Genomic DNA, 24,220 nt, shown 5'->3' on the forward strand with positions numbered 1-24,220 from the left:
TGTCAGCAGTTTGTTGGCTTAGCAGTAGTAGTTCTATTGTTTTTGAGCTCAGAGCTGATATTGAAATTTTTCTGAATGAGAGGAAATACCCTCTACCACTATAGGGGGTCCTTGGGTAATGACAGTCTCACAATAGTCTCAACATATGACATTTTGAGTTTACAATGTTCACTCTCATAAAAACTCAAACGGAGACATGACTGTTTCAGCTTATGCAGTTAGTCTCGTACTTATGGACTATGTGGGCAAACTAGTTTGGTTGCGTACGGCGAAAGAATATTCTTTTTCTGTGGCTTAGTTGTGTTTTATGTTCTAGATTATGATTTTACAATTGTGTTAGGATAGGTAAGTGACTTAGGCAAGGGTATATTATGACTTACACCAAATTCGGGTTCTGTAACCCGAGGAACCTCTCCCCCTTTGTATTATAAAACACTGAAGGGCTTTGGGATTCAGTTTTTGTTGCAGACTTGATAATGCTTTGTAATGAATTCAACCAAAAATTGAAACAGTGCAAAATAAGTAGTAGGTATTCCCACGGTATATGAGAATCACTGAAATTTGAAAAAGCCTCCAGACCCAAGGACTGACCCAAGGGCAGTTCTAGAGCAGTGATTTTTAAAGGGTGGCTCTCGGAGCAGCAGCAGCAGCAGCACTGACTGACTATTTATTAGTAATGCAAATTCTACTGAGTCAGAAACTCCGGAGGAGGAAAAAAGAGTGTTTATATATGAAACATGCTTATGTAATTTTGATGACAACTAACATTGTTTGAATTATGGAGTAATATCAAGCTGCTTTATATATACATCTTGTGCTATCAAAAGGTAAGAAATAAGCAAGATCTCCATTTTCATATACATCTGCAAGAGATTTTCTGAGCTCTGAGATCAAACTACAGGTCCAACAGCATTTTTTTGGACCCCTAAGCAAGTATAAAGAAAACTTCCATTTTCCAAAATTTATTCAGTTGTGCAATCAAGGAAACTTCACTTAATTTTCCATTGGAAGTGATTAATCAGCAATGTAATAACATGCTAAAAGGATATTATCAAGAGAAGAAGGACTCTAATAGAATTCTATCAATGCCTTCCAAGTGATAAATATCCTCAAAGAAACTCATATTCTTCTCATGGATTAACATGTATTTGGCAATACCTATTTGTATTTCATAATACTTCACATGGATCTTTAAAATCTACAAGTGTTTCAGTGGGTTAAGATATTTCCACCATTATAAAAACTATGCACAAAAAAGCAAAACCAACTCTAAAATAAAACCCTACAAAAGCACATTAATTTTATTATAGAATATATTTAAGTCACTGAGTGAAGCTCTTTTTTATGAACACTTTTGGAAAGCTCACATTGAATTCCAGCACAGCTCTATTATCAATCTGAGAACAGAAAGATACATCAAGTAGGGCAAGGTCTTTACAGGATTCCAGGAGTTTTCTTAAGGATGCTGGACTTACCATTCTTGTTCCTGTTTAAGAAAAAAAACCAAAAGCACATCAAACACTTTAAATATTATTTATATATATATGTGTGTATATATAATGTTCTGATGAACAGCTCCTTTATTGTTTTAAATATATGTACTTAAAATAAACTGCCATTTAAAAATTAAAAACATTTGTTAAAAGACTTCATATTAAAACAGCCCTGTAAACAAATAAAAACTGACTTTTCCCAGACAGTTTGGCATTTTCTGTCAATACTCTCTCCACTCTCTTCATTCCTATCTCCTGCCCTTTCCAATCAGCTCCTCCAGACTTTGCTAGTTCTGTCATCCCAGCTCAAAACTATTTAAATCTCCTTTTCCTTCATCCACGGGTCAAATGAGGCAGCAACGCTTACCATGATTCAACCTCTAATTCTATGCAATGGAATTAATGAGCAGCTACCCAGTAGAAACCTCTGTTTCAAGCACTGGAGGTGCAAGGAACTCAGTGACCAGAGTGGAAAGCAGATAACTACCACACAGCTTGCGAGGCTGTACAGCCAGTGGTGGGTATAAAATGGCAGTACTGGAAGACAGGCAGTGGATGATGAGTACTATTTCATCCATGTTAAATTTGAAGTGATTATGGGGTATTCAGATGGAAGCCAAATTATTACTCAGCTCTGATGTCATCTACTGTAACAGAACTTTCTTTAGCTACAGCTTTACTGGGGGAAACCACAACTGGACTCCATGTATATCTGCTGGGATGGGGATTAGTTTCTGCAACATTAACTCACGCCTTTTCTCTGAGAACTCCTTTCTACTCCCTACCTAACACGGGCTCTGGAAGCTGTAAGCACCCTGCCACCAAGGTTGTGTCTGGCCCTCACCAAACCAATCCGGATTCTCCTGAAGATCCATAATTAGAATTTGGTAAAGCCTCAGTGTCCATAGGTCCCCTGAACTGAAGACACAGAAAACTGGGTTGGGTTTGTTATGTCTGGCCACGTGTATCTGGAGAAGCAGAGGTGACAAGCATGACAAAAGAGCAAGGTAAACCAAAGAGAGAAGCAGATGTAAAAGTCTTTCTGAGCAAATAAACTGAAGAGGGTGGGAAGGGGGCAGGATAGAGACAGGAAGAAAAACAGAAAATAGCTTCCTGCCTTGTGATGGTTTCCCAGTCCCTCCTGAGGTCTGACCATATAGCTAGCACCTACCGATAGGATTGAGGGAGATACCTGTATCTTCACAATAACCTTCTTTTTCTTACGGTTAAGTAATCTTGAGGGGATTTCTGTTACAGGAGACCAGAGAACCACAACTAAGACAATTGGCTATGTGCTGCCTTTTACCTAGGATTGCAGTTACTTTCTATTTTCTATTTTCCAGTCTTGGTCATTACAACCTGAGTTTCCTAATAAATCAGGAGCCCCTAGAGAATGCCAGGAAAGGAAGTCGAGATTGAAGACTTAACGAGGCTAGGTCCCCCCATCTTAGGCTTCCAGAGCATTCTGTGCTTTGCTTTGTTATTCACTGTGACACAATTATGTTTTCAGTCAGTCTGCTCTTTCAGGGCAGGGGCCATATCCATCCTGTTCACTGACATATTTCCACGGTTTAAAACAATGCCTGCCATGGTATTTGATCAATAAGGGTGGAATAAATGAAGAAATAAAGTGATGGTGGTTAATTTCCCAATGCCATGACCTTGGTTTGGACCCTTATTAGATGGATTATTGCAGCTAATCTCTCTGATTTTGATCTCTTCTTTCTCCAGTTCACCTACTAGTTTCCAGATTAATATTCCTAAAACACAGCTCTAAATATATCACTCTCAGCCCTAATTAAAAACCTGAAAATAGTTCTCCCTTCTGTGCAGATTCTTCACCTGGTATTCAAAACTCTCCATCAGATTAGATTAACTAACCTCTGAAGATATTCTGTATTTTTTAACTCCTATGCTTTTGTTTCATTCTATTTATTCTTCCTAAAATGCCCTTCGATCCCTGTTTCCTATTCACTTTTCAAGGATAGCTTTCAAATACACATTAACCTTTTAAATTAAGCTTTTCCTTATTTCTTTAATCATATACACTCTCTTTTCTTTGAGCCCCATCAAAATGGACTTGCTTCTAGTTTGTATTATGTTTATATTCTGGGGTGCACAAAAGTAGGTTACAGTTATAATACAGATAAATAATATAATAAGAAATAATAACACAAGAATAAACTGTGCTTCACGTACTCACAACTATAAATCCACTTTGGCCCACCCAGTACATACTTGTTTTACTACTCCTTGCTAGGTTGTAAACTCTGAAAGCAGATACCGTGTCTTACTCAGCTTTGTACTGATCAATGTTTTCAGTAGGAAAAAGGTATGCCACTTAACCTTCATACGTGCTAATCACAAAATGACAAGTAAAATAATTGGCATCTGCTTGGTTTAACTAAGAATCCTTAAAAAATAAAAAAATTAAGGATGAAAAGAAACCAAAAACAATAAAAATGATGAAAATGTAGCACAGTGTTCAGGAGCACAGACTGATTCAAATCCAGATTCCCTTTTGGCCATGAGACCCTGGGCAGATCACTTAATCTATTTCAACCTCTTTAATCATGTGTAGCTAACACTAATGACTACCTTGTAAGGTGGCTGTGAGGATTAAGTCAGTTAAAATATGCTCAGAACAGTATAATGCATACAGTAAATTGCTGCTTACATTATTACCACTGATATTTTTTTACTGTACTTTTTATATTTGAAATATGATTTTCCAATATATTTGTGCGATGGCTGTCCTCCATTTGTAATTAGTTTTAGCATAATAGATAATGGCACTTCCTTGCTCTTATGATCATGAAAGCTACAAATGTTTTCAAAATGTCACTGTGCTTCTTACCTAATTCTCTTTTCTGTCTCTATCAAGCAATTTATACACTTATACACCAGTTAGGCCAGCTGACAACCACGCCCACTGCCCATCACAGCTGTGCTGTGGTGTCAGGGGGACCCGACGTCCCTGGTTTTGCAGCACCTCCTCCAGACCGGATACTCTTCCTTTCCAGCGCAGGAGGATTTTCTCTTTTCCTTTGTTTTGGATGGAGAGCGTAAAATAGATTCTAACCAATGACAGCACTATCCTCTGAAGTGAAGCCTGATGCAATGAATAATGCATTTTAAAAGGTCCTGGTCATCCTTCTTCATTTTCCCTGTGAATTTATTACTTTTTCTTGAGTTTTCCAAAATATTTCTCTTATAAATACATCTTTAGGTTAATTCATGGGGGAACTGGGGTAGGAAGAAAAAGAAACAAGCAAGGTAGGTAGGTGTGGTGTTACCAAAAAATGGTACTGACTGTGAGGCCAAAACCCAGGAATCTGAACTCCTGCAATGCCACATATAAAAAGGCAATGACGTCCAACTCCCTGAGCTAGGAAAATTAAGGAAAATATAACCTAGATGAGTATGTAGCCCAACGCGTGCATTTCATAGGCAAGAATTTCTCCTTAAATTTTTCAGTAAGAATTAATTTCTGCCTAGAAGTAGCCTGAATAAGTAACAGGCAATGATATAAGAAACCTCTACAAATGCGTCATAAACCTGGACTGTGAAGAGATTTTAACTAAAACCACAAACACAGGTGTTAAAAATCTTCAGGTTTTCTTTTTGTTGAATGTTTAGTAAACACAAAAAATATAATTACAACTTCCTGGTTTAATCTCTTAGCACTAAAGGATTACCACAGAACATAGTGCAAGGGCTATGTAGCTTCACAAAGTAACAACTGTGTGGGCAGTTTGAACTGTGGCATTGCTAGGACTTCCGGCTAATGTAAGAAGTAACAAAAACTCACAGAGTCCCGGGCTGAGAAACTGCAATAAGGACACAAAAATTCCAGAACTGAAAACAATTTTCATGATCTCTGCCTTGGGGTATTCCTAAAAACTAGAATTATTAGGGATGGAGATTTTATAATATTTCTTAATCAAGCTTTTATTATATACATATATATCTTGAATTCTTTATACAAATAGATTAACTTCTTAAATGTCCTTAATAAAAATGGAGAACACAGCTCATATAAATTCTCACTCTTTTTACTAGACTAAGAATTAATGCTTATTTAGAGCTTTCTGATGGGTTCACCCATAAAATACTGTTATTATCCTCACTCTTTACTCAACTACAGATATACAATTAACCTACTTTGTCCTTCCTATCAAAGCAAGCAGTCTTATCAGGAAAAATTTTTATCGTACCCAAGAACATTTTTTTTTCTTGCAAAAAATCTGAAATTAGCTTTTATGTTAAGGCTTTAAAACAAAGTGGTATTTTATATCCTTACCTAATATGTCCAGTTGCCGTAATCTGGCACAATTACAGGCCAGTTCTTCGATGTCTGTGTCACACACAGACCTATTGGCCGTGAGAAAGAGTTTTTGCAAGTTTGGGAGCTGGCGTGCCAGTCTGGCGAAGCAGCCGGTGCTACTCTGCAGAGTGGGGCACCAGCCGAGGTCGAGCTCCTCCAGGAGCGGACACCCCGAAGCTAGTTCTGCTATCCCATTCTCAGTGATGTTCTTACACCTCCACAGGTCCAGGGTGCGCAGCTTTTTACACTTGGCTCCTATCATGCTAGCTATCACATCATAGTCTTCAATCTGGAAATCAAATAATTCCAAATTTTTAGGTATTACACTCAGAAATATAAACTGTTTCAAGCGAGTTAAAACATTCTTAATCATGTCCTACTGTTTGCTTCCACGTAAACATACCCACATTCTCATTAATTCAGATCTGCCCACTCATCCCACAGACTTGCCATTTCATAAAACAGCAAGTGTAATCACTTACTTAAAAATCTATTTAACAGAACTCCAGAGAGAGGATGTTAATGAATGAAATCCTCATTAATGAATGAAATCCGAAAGTAGTCCAAGTCTGAAATCTCTCACGCAGAATCTGAGGAGTCCGCATCGGCCCGGTATGCCTGCCACCTTGACCTTGCTGTTGCTACTTGCTGGCAAAGCCTCGCTTCTTCTGTTTTAAATAAAATTAACCAACTTTGGTAGAAACACAAGATCTCCCTGACAAAGGCGTACACTTCACTAGGGTCTAAAATAGTATAGGAATATGCCGATAGTACTAAGGAGGATATTAGTTCTGTGTTAAATGTGGCATTTGGGGATTGAATATACAATACAAAGATAATTTTCGATTACAACAAGTTAATCATTGTCAGTTATAGCAGGTATCCAATGATTTTACTTCAAGACCACAGGATAAGCCTTTATCAAAGATTAAACATTTAAGTTAATAGGCTTTATATGCTTTAATAACATTTCTTTAAACGAGTTCTTAAATTTTAAGACGTTCATTTGATTTTGTTATAACCAAGGACCAAAATTATCACCAGAAGTCAAAAAGAAATAAAATTGCCAACAAATCCAATTTTTTTTTCTTTTGTTTATTTGTTTAACCATATTCTCAACTACTATGTACCAGCATCACTTCAGATGCTAGGAACAACAGTGAACCAGCATAGACTTTGTTTGCATTTTTGGAAAAGACATAAGACAAAAAAATCAGTAAAATAAATCCAGAGAGTGGTAAGGGCTGTGAAAATAATAAAACAGGATGATGTGAGAACAGTAGGAATGTCAGAAGCTGAGGGAGGAAGTGGCTGTGTTGGGATCTCCAGGATGAACTCAGTGCCCTCAAAGAACAGAAATTAAGATCAGCACGGGTCTGGGTACTGAGGGAGAGGGCTGGCTGTGAGCATGGAGTTTCACTCGGGCTAGGCCACTAGGCCATGAAAGAGTTTTTATTTTAAGTGGCGGGGAAATAACTGGAGGGTTAGAAACAAATATGATTTATATGAGAACAAACAAAACCCCCTCCTAATTCGATCTGAAAGATGGCCTACAGTGGGTGAGAATGGGATGGCGGCCCAGTGAAGAAGCCTACTAGCTTAGAGGAGAGATGACAGGGGGTTGGATTAAGGAAGAAGCAGTGGAACTGGAGAAATGGACAGACTCGGGGCTGTATTTTGAGTCAGTAACAAAGGCTTATGGACTAGATACAGTGGTGATGGTTTCTAATGTTTTGGTCTTTAGCAACTGAGTAGGTTGACATGATGCAGAAGCCACGAGCAACAGACAAGGAGGATATGACTCTTCACTCAGTGAGTGTGCCTGCCTAACACAAAACTGCAGCTCTGACAATTAGTGCAGCAATTTGCTTCTTTAGGAGGAAACAATCAAAAAATTTCTCAAAACTTATAATTCTGATTGCAATTATTTTGGTAGTCAGTAATACAATAGCTAATTGACCTTTCAGTCAGTTGACAGAAAAGAAACTGAGAGAACACAGTATAAGAGTATCAACTAAGAGCTGTCTATGCTGCTGTCCTGGCAACCTCTGGACCTTCTGTGAAGTAAAAATGGTATTTCTATGACAAGTATGAAATGTTTCAATCATGATAGTAGTAATATCAGCAATACTAGCATTACTTCTGAACTTTAAGGTCAAGTCCTTAGTATTTCATTTCCTGACAACAAATATCAATGGTCACAATATTTAACTAGTAACTACATAGTTTAATTTTAAAATAGCTTATTTTTATAAAGCAGTATTTACCATGGTATATTACATATGAATAAATGTAATATAGAAAAAATAGGTAAAGTTGGAAAACACTGGTTTAAGCAAAGGAAAAACACTTATTATCAGAGAAACTGCCAATTGAATGGACCCATTCAGAGAGCCTGAGGGATCCAGCAGAAAGAAGCTCATGACATAACTTACTAAGGTAAGAATTTGGTCAGAAGTAAAGAAAACCTAATGCTGAATTAGTGGGATCTCAACATGTTTTCAGAGACCAGGATGGGCCTGAGCCTACAGTTGGAGATTAATTAGGCCTAACCTCCAGAATTTAACACTAGAGGGATGTGGAGACAAATATGTCACTATAATTGGCCTCTTCAGCCTACCTTGCCAAACCTTGGGGCATCTCTGAAGTCATTATTGAGGTCTAAAAGGTGTTTAGATGGGATCTATTTTAGGTCTGTGACTGTACCTGTTGACTCCAAGTCTAGGACACCAGGAGAAAATGTCGAGAATCTTGCAACCATCCTGCTTATTCTGGTCTTCCTAATAAGTGAATCAAAACTGGAATGGTTGGGGACCTCCTAAATCTGCCTTGAGGAGGAATGGATTGCTCACAATTATATTGGGAGATGCATTACCTGTGAGTGTGCACACATGCCTGTGAGTGTGCATACATACCTGTGAGTGTACATACATGCCTGAGTGTGCATACATGCAAGCACGTGCATACACTTGAACACGCAAACACAAAGAGAACTAAGTCCCTTGAGTGTTAGAATTACTTATAAGTCATACAATTTATATGAAAAAGATTTAACTCATCCCATGAGCCCTTCAATGGCATATAAATCATAATTTAAAGTTGGAAATGACTTTATAGAATATCTAGTCAAACAGTCTTGGCTTTTGGATTTAATGAACCAGAAAATTTAAAAAAAATGAAAGGAGTTCCAACATAGACTACCCATCTTTTTATCTCACCCACTAAGGCCAATGAAACAAAAGCAAACAAACCTATCGACTATCATCAACATTTCCAGAAATAATCTCAGAACTTAAAAACTAAATTTAGCTTTGTGAAAACCTTACTGAACAACTGGCATTTGGGTGCGATTGATAACTTACTTTATAAAGAAACACAGAAAGGTAAATAACTGGTCTGAGATAACGTCTGACCTGAAGCAGAACCACACTCTTTCTACCACACTACACTTCTCTCCTTGCTCTCACGGCTAAGTAACATCAGTGTTTCAAGGACACACTCTCAATTTAAGAACAATGTGTGAAAGTGGGGTCCAATAGTTGACCATAAGTCAGAAAAGCTGTGGTGGGTTTGGTGTGGGATGAGTCAGGATAAAATTCACCCATGGGAAGAAAAAAGGAATGAGTAATTGAGTTTAAAGAATTTTTAAATACTTACCATTACACAACTACCCAAACTGAGGTGTTGAAGCTCTGGACAGAAGTTCAAAATGCTGAGCAGTGCTGTTTGCTGCCATCAGGGACCATATCAGAGGCAAACAGGGAAAGTGAAAGAAAGTGAAACAAAGAGAAGAGGTCAATTAGACATTAAAGGCTGTCACTACTTCTCCTGAAACAGAGCTCAAAACCTAGGTTACAGACACCACAAATGCCATTTAATGAGTCCCCAGGTACTCCTCCCATATTGATTGGCTTGGAGTCAAGGTAATTATTACTAGTCTCCATGTAAGTCGTCAGTCTGTACATGGTTTTGCATGCCCTAAAGATTCCTATATTCCCTGTGCCCTCTAATTTCACTTCCCAAAAGTAAGCAATTTGAAAGTCTCATTAAGACTGAACAACAAGACAAGCTAAACAACCCCTCCCTCCAAAAACCATGGCAGAAAACCCCATAGTGGGCTAGTGACACTCTGAGGAACCGCAGCAGCTCTGACATTCACTGATCAGCTGCAGCCTGATGGAACTGCCAATAGAGTCACCCGAAATCAGGACTGGGCTGGTGACTTTAATGTCAAAGGATTCTCTTTGCTGACAAGGACCCCAACAACCATTGAGCACCTGTCACTAGCAACATGCTGACTGAAACATATATAACATGCACTTTCAAGTCATGTTCCTGCCATTTCAGCCCATCTATCCTGATCAATGCAATGGAAACAGTCTTATCATTAAATAAACCCAAAGAAATGCTAGGCTGCAACATAATCCTGGTATCTAAAATATCTCATAATAGTCATAACTTCATTTCCATGACATCTGCCATGAAAACTTGTGAAAAACAATGCAAAACATTTAAATTTCTCATTTTTTATTTTATAAATTAATAAAAAAACTACTTCAACTTATGCAGCCAAATTTCTTTCAAAACATTTGAACTAAATCATATCTAACAAAATTAAGATGACATACAACCCATGTTTAATCTGTTTCAAGAGTTCAGAAACTGAGAAATACGAGGTAGGGAGGGAATGACAAATATGTCAATGACAATACATAACATCCTGTTCAAACCCAGATAAGAGTCTCATTAAGAAGATAAAGTAATAAAGTTTTTCAGATAAAATAAACTTAAGGCAAAAATAAAATAACAACAGTTATAATAAGCCCTAGTAAGATAGTAGACTTAAGTGAAATATCATTGTTGGGCATTTGTTTAAATTTAGGAAAAAAGGTTTATATTGATTTTATGCTTAAGTTTTAACACAACTTATAACATACACAAGGCGATTCCATGTAGCTCTCAGAATGTTGACATTATTAGAGATATATAAAGATAAGTTAATTTTCATATTCTCCATAATACTTAGCTATTTTAACTTAATAACAGATGGGGCAATGATATGAGGTTTGTTTTTATTAGAGTACCAGATTCTTACAACAAGGTTGTTTTGTAATACTTTCCCATTAGCAATATCCAGAACACATTAGATAATTTTTAGAGAGGATCCTATATAGTCTTGTGGATAAGAAATTTTAAATTAACATACACATACACACTCAAACACACACACACACACACACACACACTTCATCATGGACCTTGTTTGGTAATTTATTTTTAAATTACTTACAATGAAGAATATAATATAGAGATAAGTATACAGTCCAGTATACAATCCATTTTGCTTCCTTTGCTTATCTTTCTCTGTTTATATATCCATCCACCCATTCACATATTTTCTCAGAGTTAACCTTTATACTGACTCAGAGTTTAAAAACATGCCTGAAGATTATGTAAGTTTATTATACATTATGTGTCTATAAATGGCATATAATATTGTTCTCCATGGTTTTTATATAAGTAGTATTATATTGTGCATATACTTCTGCATCTTCCTTAACAGTGTTTGAGAGGGATGTGTCCACAATGATACTCACGGCTTTAGTTCACTGACTTTTTAAGTGCTATATACTATTCTATGCAAATATACTACAGCATACACTTTCACTGGACAAATATTTAGTTTGCTTACAAATTTTACCATAACAAAGAATATTAGAGTAAAAATTCTTAGTGTTTCCTGTGCATTTATAAAAGAGTACATACTAATTGAAGAATTTCCAGGTGTTTATGTATGCTCTGATTTTATTAGATTTTCCGTAACAGCACTCCTGAGTTATTGTATCAATTGATACTCCACCAGTTATAAAAGAATGTGGGGTCCCTGCAATTTGCCAACATATAGTCTTCTCATCCTTTTTATCATCTGCCTATCTGATGAGTATGGAATGGTATAAATTGCATTAGTATAATTCCTAGTGAGGTTGAAAACCTTGTGTTTATGGGCCACTTATACTACCTGTTCTGTATATTGCTTAATCATATTTTTTACTGATTTTTCAATTAGGTTGTTTCTTCCTTCTTCACTTGTAGGAATTCTTTTCTTTTTACGCTGAATACCAATCTCTGTCAGTTACATTCATTACAAATATCTTTCCTAAACCTAAGACTTGTCTTTTAGCTTTTTTTATAGAATCTTCTGAGACATGAAATTTTAAATTTTAACACAGTCACATCAATCTTGATGTGTGTATCGTTGTCTTTTCTAAATGTTCCCTCTTTACCCAAGGAAGAATATTCTTCTATTATTATTTTTTAAAGGTTTTCTTTTTAGCACTTAGGTTTTAACCAACTGAAAGTGATTTTTATACATGCTAAGATATCAAATTTCAAGATTTTCTTAGGAATAACCATTTGTCCCCGTTCAATTTGTTGAAGATTCTACCATATCCACTGATTTGTGATACTTTTTGTCATATGTCAAATTCCCTCATATGTGTAAGTCTACTTCTGGGTCATTTGTTTTACTGGTCTATTTGCCTTTCCCTGCACTAAAACTTCAGTCTTAATTATTATAGTTTGTAGTAAAAGTCTATAAATATAGTAAGGAAAATACCCTTTCTTCAGTCTTTAAACTCTAATGTTTTTGGCCTCTTCCTCTTTCACAGGTTAGAATCACCTGAAAAATTTAGTTTACCTTTTTAAAAACACTGCTAAAGATTAGCTTTTCTTTCTACTCCTATTATCATTTTTTAATTTACTAGAACTTTATCAATTTCTGTGTCATAATTGTTTACTATATCTGAAACCCTCTTCTGAAATTTTCTTATTGAAAAATATTTTTAATAGTTCTTTTAGTGAGTATTCACGAGTGGTAAAATCTTAACAAAAACATTTATTGAGTAGTTATCAACATGTCAGAAATGCTGTAAATTATATGTAGTAATCCTCACAATAACCTATTTATTCATTTAATAAATATTTGCTGAGGCCTTGGCTCAGTGGTAGAGTGTCAGCCTGGCGTGTGGAAGTCTCGGGTTTGATTCCTGGCCAGAGCACACAGGAGAAGCGCCCATCTGCTTCTCCACCACCCTTCCCCCTTTCCTTTCTCTCTACCTCTCTTTTCCCCTCCCATAGCCAAGGCTCTTTGGAGCAAAGTTGACCCAGGCACTAAGGATGGTACCATGGCCTCTGCCTCAGGTGCTAGAATGGCTCCAGTTGCAATGGAGCAAAGTTCAGGTGGGCAAAGCATCGCCCCCTGGTGGGATTGCCTGGTGGATCCTGATTGAGCACATATGGGAGTCTGTCTCTCTGCCTCTCTGCTTCTAACTTCAGAAAAAAATTAAAAAATAAAAATTAAAAAAATTATATATATGTATATATATCATAGATATTTGTTGAATACCTATTATGTGTTAGGCACTGCTTAGGTACTTGAAATATATCAGTAAATATGGCAGAAAATAACCTATAAGGTAAATATCATTATTCCCACTTATAGATAAGGAATCTGAGTCTCAGAAAGTTAAATAACATATTTAGCCTTTATATATCTCCTCAATCTTTCATGAAAATTTAGCCAAGCTTAATATTTTAGGATTATAGCTATCTTCCTTCTTTATTTTGAAAGTATTACTCCATTACCTATTATTTTGATGTCTGCTGTCAGTCTAATTGTCTTCCTCTGGAAGTAATATGTCTTTTTTCTCTGATAGCTTGTCACTTTAGCATTTATATCTGCAATTTCATCACAACAGGTCTAGATAAAAAATTATTTTCAGGCCCTGGCCGGTTGGCTCAGTGGTAGAGCATCAGCCTGGCGTGCAGGAGTCCCAGGTTCGATTCCCGGCCAGGGCACACAGAAGCGCCCATCTGCTTCTCCACCCCCACCCCCTTCCTCTCTGTTATTCTCTTCCCCTCCCGCAGCCGAGTCTCCATTGGAACAAAAAGATGTCCCGGGCGCTAGGGATGGCTCCTTGGCCTCTGCCCCAGGCGCTAGAGTGGCTCTGGTCACGACAGAGCGAAGCCCCGGATGGGCAGAGCATCGCCCCCTGGTGGGCGTGCCAGGTGGATCCCGGTCTGGCGCATGCCAGTGTCTTTCTGACTGCCTCCCTGTTTCCAGCTTCAGAAAAATTAAAAAAAAAATTATTTTCATTTATTCTGTTTGGTATCCTGAGTAAACATTTACTTGAACAGCCATATCTTTTTTTCATGAACAATCAAGATTCTTAACAATTCTCTCTTCAAATATTGCTATTCTATCATTTCTTCTATTTCTTTCTTCTGAATCTCCTATTAAATGAATATTGGAAGCCCTGGCCGGTTGGCTCAGTGGTAGAGCATTGGCCTGGTGTGTGGAGGTCCCGGGTTTGATTCCTGGCCAGGGCACACAGGAGGGGCGCCCATCTGCTTCTCCACCCCTCCCCCTCTCCTTCCCCTCTGTCTCTCTCGTCCCCTCCTGCAGCCAAGGCTCCATTGGAGCAAAGATGGCCCGGGTGCTGGGGATGGCTCCATGGCCTCTCCCTCAGGCGCTAGAATGGCCCTGGTTGCAACAGAGCAATGCCCCAGATGGGCAGAGCATCGCCCCCTGGTGGGCGTGCCAGGTGGATCCTGGTCAGGCGCATGCGGGAGTCTGTCTGACTGCCTCCCCGTTTCCAGCTTCAGAAAAATACAAAAAAAAAAAAAAAGAATATTGGAGTCTCCCAAGTACCAGAACCTACAGTAGTTTAAAAAATATGTCCACAAATTATTCTATCTTCCTATCTCCCAGAAGTGGAACTTAATTCTTCCCCCTTTGAGTGTGGGCTGGACATAGTGACTTACTTTTAACAAATAGAACATAGCAGAAGTGATGATATATTAGGTTATTGTGATAGTTAATACTGAGTAGGCCACAGGGTGCCCAGATATTTGGTCCAACACTATTCTGGATGTCTCTGTGAGAGTGTTTTTGAATGAGATTAATATTTAATAAGCATACTAAGTACAGCATATTATTCTCTAATGTGGGTGGGCCTCATCCAATCAGTCAAAGACATGAATAAAACAAAAGACTGACTCTCCCCCAAGAAAGAAAGAATTCTTCCTGCCTGATGACCTTTGAACTGGGACATCCACTTATTCCTGATTTCAGACTCAAACTGAAACATCATCTCTTCCTGGGTCCCAAGGCTGTACGCAGGCCTTGACATTGGAACTACACCACTGGTTCCCCAGAGTCTCCAGCATTCTGACTCACTGGGTAGGACACGGGACTTGCCAACCTCCATAACCACACAAACCAATTCCTTATAATAAAGCTGTACACACATACTCTCTCTCTTTATTTCTGTTTTCCTGGAAAACTCTGACAAATACAGTTATAAAAGGGCTGTGGCTCCTTTTGGGTTCTTCCCTCCCCCATTGCTCATTTAAAAAAACTCAGCTGTCATGTCATGAGAACACTCAGGCAGGAGAGGTCCATGAAGAGAGAAACTGAGGCCTCTGACCACCAGCTAAAGAGGTCCTCTGCCGACAGCCACGCCGTGAGCCTGGATGCTAATCCTCCAGGTGCAGTCAAGCCCTCAGGTGACGGCAGCCTCCCCAACAACTTGGCTGCAACCTTGTTGAAAACTCTGAGCCAAAACTACCCAGCCAAACTAGTCCCAGCTTCCTGACCTACAGAAACTGCATGATATCATGAACATGGGCTTTTTAAGCCATTAAGTTTGGGGGCAAAGGGTAGACAGACAGCAATAGATAAATAAATAATATATAAACTACTTACAGCAGTGCCTGACATTCAAGGCTTTTACAACTTTAAGTATATTCCTTAGACTCTTCCAATTTAGTTCTTTGTGTCTAATTTAGAATTTATCAAACTACTTTTTTTTTATTACAATTAGCTCTTTTTCAATACCTATTCTTGCTGTTTTAGCCTATGTATGGTCCATAATTTTATTTTAAAAAAATGTTTCCTTGTTCTATTTAAAAACATGTGTTTATTTACCTTTTGAACTCTAATCCTCTGCCCTCAGTCTTTATTCTTCCCTAAGGGGCTTGCAGATTGCCCCATCCAAATCAGGACCTGTGTGGAAAGCGCAGAGACCTGGCTCAGTTCTGAACTGGAGGCGCGGCCAATGCCAGGTCACTGTGTGGTTTTGGGTATATCTGCCCAAGCCCCATATCCTCCTATCGCTAAGATTTCCACGCAACCCCTGGAGAGTCTAGACAGCCATCTAAATAGTTACCTAGCTCTAACTGACTGCCCGCATGCTGGAACAAGATTCTTTGGATAGACTTTGAAATTAGTTCCCTGTTGAATTGGTTCCTTTAATTAAAAATTAGAATAAGACAAAAAATACTTATTGTCAAGAATATCATGTTGACTTTGAACTGTTCCTTATCTATTGCTTACTGTCTATCTTAAAGATTATAATTTTAAGGCACAAACAACTCATTGTTGAATTAAGATTCTAATAATTATATATCTAGAAAACATCTTGTGGAAAGGTAGCTGCATTTTGGAGGAATTTCAGGTCACAGAGGAGGAATACATGGCATAATATTCAGGCAAATATTTTATAATAACTTAAAACAGTTCACATTAAATGCGGAATTTAAAAGTTCATTTAATAGCAGAGAGAAGTATAATTTTTTCATTTGTACCTTTAAAAAGAATATGGAACAAAAGAGATTTATATTGAATGATATCACATATCTTTGCTAAATAAGACATGTGAAATCAAATGTTGAGACCAAGTTATGAGTGGACAGAGGTGACGGCTAAAGGAAGAAACACGGTCGACCTTGGAAGAGATGCTGTGAGGTATGTAACAAGGAGTCAAGTAGAGAGAAATCAAAGGGTTGACAGGCAGCACTAACGTGAGCAAGCACAAGTGAACAGTCTCATGACTTTGCCCAGCAGAGCTCATGATAAGCGAAAGACTGTGGGAATGAATACCCAGGTTTAAAAAACACATCTAGAGATCAGTATGCAACCTCTCCAAATTCAGTTAGCCTTTTTCTTCGTGGAATATCTCTAGGATATTTTTCACCATGCTGTTAATATTCAGAATTAAAGTAGTGCTATTCATGCTAAAGCAAACAGGAGAAACTAGGTCTTCATTTCCAGATATAAAAGTGCTTGATTTTGGAGAACAGGTTTAAAGCAGAAGTTGGCAAACGACTGCCCACAGGCCAGATCCGGCCACTCACTGTTTTGTAAATACACTTTGATTGGAACGCAGTCACACACATTCATTTATTTATTGTCCACGGCTATTTTCACACAGCAACAGTGGGGCTGAGTGGTTGTAACAGACATCACACGGCCTACAGAGCCTAAAATACTTATTTTTTGGGCCCTCACAGAAAAAGTTTGCCAACTCCTATTAAAGAGAATAATTTTACTGTAATGAGTACTTGCAGCACTTCTAGAACACACAAATGGATGGATTAAAACTATATTAGTGTACTGTAAAAAGGCATTCAAATATAAAATGTGAAAATTTTTATGAATCTCTTTTTTAAGACTTAAGATATCTTTTAGGTCTCCAAGTCCACAAATTCTGCTGTGGTTAGTTCTCAAATTCATTCAAGAGAAACATAAGACTAGCTCTATAAAGTTAAAATACAATTTAAAGAGTTAGTAACTCTTATAATGCAAGGCAGCATTCATTTTCAAATGAGTGTGTTATTTTTAGTCCAAGGTCAACCTTATTTAAATCACTGTGGAAAGAAATTCACTAAGAAATGACTGATCATGTACATTTCTTCTACAGAATTATCAAAGCATACCCGAGATGAACGCTGGCATCTGGTAGTAAAATACATGTTCATAAAAAAAGAATCCTTTTGCTTTCCACCTAAAATCTACCTACTAACCCAGTTCAGCAGGTCTAAAATCCAATAATTAACCATAAACTAAAGAGACTTATTATCAATGCCTCTACTTGTTACAAGGAAAGTTATTAAGAGGTAAAAGAAGGCAGGAATTTGAATATCATTGACAGCCTTTTAAAAAATGCTGTCCATAAACTTCATAACCTCTCATCCTCCAAAGTCTGAAGTGCTAAGCAAAAATACCTAATAAAATGATAAAATGTTGTTTATTATAACACTCACATATAATTTTTACATAGTCCAGATTTATGGTTTAGTAGAGTTGTATTAATGTATTTTATGTAAATACTATAATATAGTGAGACATTATAAAATCAATATATGCAGTACTATGTTAACTATTCAACATTTATACTTGTCATAACTAGTTTATAACTTTTAAAACTCAGTTAAAACCTTTTGCTTATCTTAAATAAAGAATGCAACCCTTAATTATAACATTCTTAAGTAGGATTCCAAATCCATATTCTCTACTCTAACACATGACTTCTAGAAAGCATATTGAAGGAACATATAACAAGTTTTATATATTACAAACATACAGTAGCTAAAGTATAGAGACTAATGACATCACCTGATCACAAACAAATGTACTTGCACTGATCATGATACATTTCAAATACATTGAACAAAATCTACATATAATGAGATGGGATTTTATAAAAGCATATTCACTAAATAAAAATTCACAAATTTGTATAATGAATACCACTAAGGAAGTCCTAATAACATAATCACTCAATTATTGGAAATTAAAACACACATTTATGTGTGAATCTTTCTCTCATTTTTTTCCCTCAGTATTCCAACCTCAAGAAATTTGGGCCTGACCAGACAGTGGTTCAGTGGATAGAGCGTTGGCCTGGGATGCTGAGGACCCAGGTTTGAAACCCTGAGGTCACCATCTTCTGTGCAACTAAGGTGCCACAACTATGAGTTGGTGCTTCTCATCTCTCTCCCATCCTGTCCGTCTGTCCCCCCCATTAGTTAAAAAAAAGAAAGAAATTTGGGTAAAAAAATATAGAGTAAAAGTTGAAGTATTTTGAGAACTATTTAAAGTTAACTATGCTCTATGCTGTATGTAAAAATAAACTTCATCATTCCAGAATATTTTAATTCAATTACTTTACATAGATTTGCTATAAACCATCCACTACAAATTGTTCCCTTTTAAACAATTTACGTACACAATGTAGTATAGATTATTTACCAATACATGATTACAACTTGAAAATAATATTGTTTTTTACAGGTTAATTTTTTTTTTTTTTAGAGAGAGAGAGAGAGAGAGAAAGGAACAGACAGACAGGAAGGGAGAGGGATGAGAAGTATCAACTCATAGTTGCGGCACTTTAGTTGTTCACTGATTGCTTTCTCATGTGTGCCTTGACTTGGGGACTCCAGCTGAGCCAGTGGAGTCCTTCGCTCAAGCCAGTGACCTTCGGGCTCAAGTCAGTGACAATGGGGTCATGTATATGAGTCAAAGATCAAGCTGGCGACCTCAGGGTTTAATAAAGATTAACATTGTAGTGGAAACATTAGACTTCTGATTCATCTCCAAAAGAAAAGGTTAAAGACCATATTTGACATAATAAAGCTCTTACACATGCCTTTGAGGTACAAAAGGAAAGTTCTTTAAACCTAACTCTAGATGGTTAAAGCTACACTAGACCGCAAACTCAGAAATTTGGTTCTAGCATAGAAGATTTAGTAAAAGGTTCACATTATTTGTTGAACTGCAGAAATGCATGTGTGTGATAGACAAAATCTAAGATTTAATACATACATCTGCCTTACACTCTTGTCTCATTTCAGACCCTATTTTTACCACTGTTGTGGATTTCTCCTATAATAATATAGTTGAATATATCTTTCCTCACAGATAACTAATTTCCATATCAATCCATAATAAATGATGGCAGAGATATGCTGTCAAAATATCATGGCAGTTTGCACATCAGCAGGACTTGACAGTAACCTTATTTTTATAAGAAAGAATGTTTCAATCAAAGGGGTAAGGGTTAGACTATCAAGGAAACACGTAAGAGGAGTCTGAGGCATATATCTGTTGTCACTGTCCAGCTAAAAGAATACACTGGTTCAAAAAATTTATCTATCTTCTTTCAAAAGTATTTTCTTCCTGTTAAGATGGTGCCAGCATTTGTCACATAATTCTCAGTGTTCTCATTCTAAACTCACCAAATGAGTCTTATAACTATAATTTGGTTTCTCATGTGACATGCCAATGGTGTGAAAATGTGATAATCTTCTATCTCTGTTGTTTCCAAGAAGATTCCTTACACCTGGTTTACTGGTCACTGTCATGAGTGTGGTGGTTAATGATTCTGACCTCCAAGAGCCCCATTACCCTGACAAGTCAGACTTCTTGACCCTGACAGAACCGCAGCTCATTCCTTAGATCATATTCACCCAACCCCACCTAAAGCCTCATATTCCCATTGGAACTTCTCCAAAGCCAATCAAGATAGAGAGAAGTATAGAAATAGTCTTGCCTGGAGATATATATCAACAACTTATCAAACATTTTTTTAGTTTTAGTATATGACAATAAGTTAAATATATATTAATAAAATCTTAATTTGATTCTGTTTAAGAACAAAAAGTTAATACCCTTTTGTTTTATGTTATCTAGCTAAATTAATCTGTTTGAAATATACTGCATTTTAGATGACAGTTAGCTAATGACAGCCTCTATCAGTCATTTTAGGTGACCAAAGTAGGTCCTTCCCATTTCAGTTTCTCCTCATGGTCTTGGTTAGTTATGAGCACCAGCTCTGCTGAGTGAAAGACCATCACTTTCATTTGCCATACAGTTTGATCTTACAGTGAGTTTATTAGTGGCACTGGCTCTATTAAAAAAAAGGCCATCCCTGTTTCTACCTACCAACATACAGTAATGTGTCCTTAGATCAAATAAGAATGCACTTAAGGAGACCACTGTGTCTATGTGGTAGAAAGCAAATTCAAGGCACTATGTCAAATCATACATTTTCCAAAAGACAGTTTATGTATCTTTTGTAGGAAAGCCCAGGTGCTTTTCATCAACAGATAGGGTGGTATGCATTTTTAGTTATGTATCTATTCTGCCAAATAAACTGGCATTGAAGAAAGAAAAATAGGAGAAGAGTGTTGATATCCAACAGAAGTAAAGATCAACGACTTTTGTTGTTTTCTAGTTCATGATGATGAAGGCAGCGGGGTCCTTGAAACTGTTGTCCCAGCCCAGTAGGCCAGGTAAACAGCTGCTGAACCACACTTACGGATTACTGTCATATACTAGTCCCCCACAATACCTATAATCAGTTTTTTCACTCCTTCAGATTCTTTCAATTTATGCTCTATCATTCTTGAAGTGAGGCAATCAAACTAGATGCAGGTGTTCCATTTATACCTCCAACGTTTAAAAACACTCTTGGTTTTCTTGTCTGCTGCTAAGCAACAGAGTGACATTCTTACTGAGCTATCTGTCATGACCTATATCACCCTAATCCAGATTTTTTTTTCCAAAAGAAAGAAAAGTAAATAAGCTCAAACTTCTAACATGAATCCAGATTGTTTTAGAAAAGCATAGAGCTTCACCTAAAGATACGTTTTATGCAATATGTTAAAAAGTGGTTCTTATGCCATCCTTTAAAAGTTGTATTAGTTTGCCACAGCTGCTAGAACAAAATACCACAGGCTAGGTAGCCTAAACAACATAAATGAATTTTTTCATAATTCTGGAGGCTAGAAGTCTTAGATCAAGGTGTCTGCAGGGTTAGTTTTTTCTAAGGTCTCACTTCTTGGCTTGAAACTGGCCATGTTCTTCTGGTGACATCACATATATCTATGACCTAATCTCTAGTTCTTTTTTTTTTTTTTTTTTTTTTTGCATTTTTCTGAAGCTGGAAACAGGGAGAGACAGTCAGACAGACTCCCGCATGCCCCCGACCGGGATCCACCCGGCACGCCCACCTTGGGGCGACGCTCTGCCCACCAGGGGGCGATGCTCTGCCCATCCTGGGCGTCGCCATGTTGCGACCAGAGCCACTCTAGTGCCTGGGGCAGAGGCCACAGAGCCAACCCCAGCGCCCGGGCCATTTTTGCTCCAATGGAGCCTTGGCTGCGGGAGGGGAAGAGAGAGACAGAGAGGAAGGCGCGGCGGAGGGGTGGAGAAGCAAATGGGCGCTTCTCCTGTGTGCCCTGGCCGAGAATCGAACCCGGGTCCTCCGCACGCTAGGCCGACGCTCTACCGCTGAGCCAACCGGCCAGGGCTCTAGTTCTTTTAAAGACAACAGTCATATTGGATTAAAGCCTACCCTGATGACTTCACTTAATCTTAATTACTTCTTTAAAGACCTCATCTCCAATACATTATGAGGGACAAGGAGGAGTTAAAACTTCAACCTATGAATTTTGGGGTAATACAATTCAGCTCATAACACAAGCATTTAAGAGTATGCTGCTAACATTTGCCCCTATAGGGTTAAAGGATAATTATATCTGTCATTTATTTTCAAATGGTTCAGCAAAAAATAAATATGTGTGTGTGCATATTGTAGAGGAAACTGCTTTTTATGCAATGTTTTGCATAAAACTTTAAGTCAAATTATTTCAAAATAAAAAATTTTCCCTTTAAGTACTTAAAAGTCTATTTAATGAATTAAACTTTTATAGTACTTATCACATGCAAATACATTATCATGTATGGCTAAAGAAGTGCTTGCAATCAATGCTTATCATACATAACAAGAATCTTGTGACTAGAGAAGAAAAGGACCAACAGAATTGAAACAAAGTCCTTCCAATCATTCTATATCTAACTCTAGTATGATTACTTGCTTGTCACAGACAGTAGAAGAATCTAAGTACAACTAAAGTTTCTTTCCTGTCTCCTTCTAAGTTCTCATCTTTTGTCTAAAGTGTTGCCTATGCAACCCTAAAAGATCCCTCAAATTCAGTAAAAAAGGAAGCTACCCTATTTAATCATCCATTTCACTAATTATACTGGGATCACACAGTATACAGGGCTTAAATATCAGTTCTAGAATCATCTCTTCTAAAAAGATTCCCCAACTCAGACCATTCTCCAACTAAACCTATGACATTGTTAAAGCATGCACTGGGCTTCTTGTAAAGACAGTCCACTCTGTCTTTCTTTAATGTAGTAGTACCTTGTTCTTCACCAAGCACATATTTACTGCTCTGCAACTACTGAAATTCTACAAATGTATACCACTAACTCGACACATGGCTTATTTAGCTTGTTTTAAGGTTGCTCTCATTTTACCTTACTACCAAAGCAGCACTCAGGCAGCACAAAGGATATGCATGGGATACATCCCCAGTTCTGACATTTTATTTTAGGTGATGTTATAAGAACACATTTATTACTTCTCTGATAAAGCTATTTTTCATTGCAAGCCTTGAATACTTGGTGCAAGTGGGGATAACTGTGTATGAATATACTGAGTAAATCTAGGCTATCATTTTCACATCTAAAGATAGAAAAAGATCTCATGAAGTAAATAAATTAACAAAACAAATTGAACTATTTCATGATCTTTTAGGGTTAAAAATTCTGAACAAATACAGTTCAAATATTTTCTTACAATTTTTTCAAGTTGTTGGCCAACCCACCCATGTTCTTAGTAAATGACGTTATTCTGTAGGAAGATGAACTTATCTCATGCTGACTAACTTATCTAATAATGAAAAAATAAATTGATAAAATATAGCTATTATTCATTCAACATAAGTTTACTAAGACATTGTTCTATGTACTAATTGTAAAGAAGTAAAGAGTCAAACATGGTTCCTCCCATTATAAGTTTACAATTTAGGAATAAACATTCTTTTTTAAAGAAACAAATTGTAAGGATGAAAGAAATAATGCAGCCTAACTCTCTCTTAGCACAAGATAGAAAAGATGATCCTATTTAGGAAGCTCTATAAGAATACTTGGTGCAAGTGGGGATAACTGTGAAGGAATATACTGAGTAAGTCTAGGCTATCATTTTCACATCTACACAAATCCATTTAATTTATAAAGTGTATTTTTTTCTACATGTATGACCTAATTTGGTCTTCTCAATAGCCTATGTACAAGGTTTTTGGGTTTTTTTTTCCTAAATAGATGAAAAATCTTTTAGCTTAGTATAAATGACTTACCCAACACAGAAATCTTTCCTGTGAGAAAGCCAAGATATGAACAGTTTTATGACTTGGTACTTTTATACAGACTAAATAACAAATATATTCCCAGTTTTTAAATTATCAAATAATGTATGAATCAAAGACCCAAATCTTACTGCTAACCAGTTTTAATAATAACCAAAGTCTCAACAAAATCCTATTTATTGCTCCTTTCTCTCACTGGAAAGTGCTACCAGAGTATTAGCCAAAGCAGTGGAGCTGGGAGAGAAATCTTAATCACCTAGGCCACACCATAAAACGTTGAGGTCAAAATTGGTGACAGTGACAACTGGGACTTGTTTTAAGGTTGCTCTCATTTTAC

The 24,220-nt window shown here is 37.2% G+C and overlaps 1 protein-coding gene across 4 annotated transcripts in view; it reads right to left on the reverse strand.

The window, feature by feature from the left end:
* Nucleotides 1-1,275: 1,275 nt before the first annotated feature.
* Nucleotides 1,276-24,220, reverse strand: part of FBXL4 (F-box and leucine rich repeat protein 4) — a 79,000-nt gene continuing 56,055 nt past the window's right edge. For all 4 annotated transcript variants that reach the window (XM_066254395.1, XM_066254382.1, XM_066254388.1 and 1 more), the window contains 3 exons: nucleotides 9,478-9,549; nucleotides 5,797-6,109; nucleotides 1,276-1,486 (listed from right to left, as the gene is read on the reverse strand). In XM_066254395.1, the coding sequence (XP_066110492.1) occupies nucleotides 1,323-1,486; nucleotides 5,797-6,109; nucleotides 9,478-9,549 (549 nt within the window). In that variant the 3' untranslated portion in view covers nucleotides 1,276-1,322. The remainder of the gene's footprint in view (nucleotides 1,487-5,796; nucleotides 6,110-9,477; nucleotides 9,550-24,220) is intronic.

This window comes from Saccopteryx bilineata, chromosome 1, assembly GCF_036850765.1.
Source record: "Saccopteryx bilineata isolate mSacBil1 chromosome 1, mSacBil1_pri_phased_curated, whole genome shotgun sequence".
Lineage (NCBI taxonomy): Eukaryota > Metazoa > Chordata > Mammalia > Chiroptera > Emballonuridae > Saccopteryx > Saccopteryx bilineata.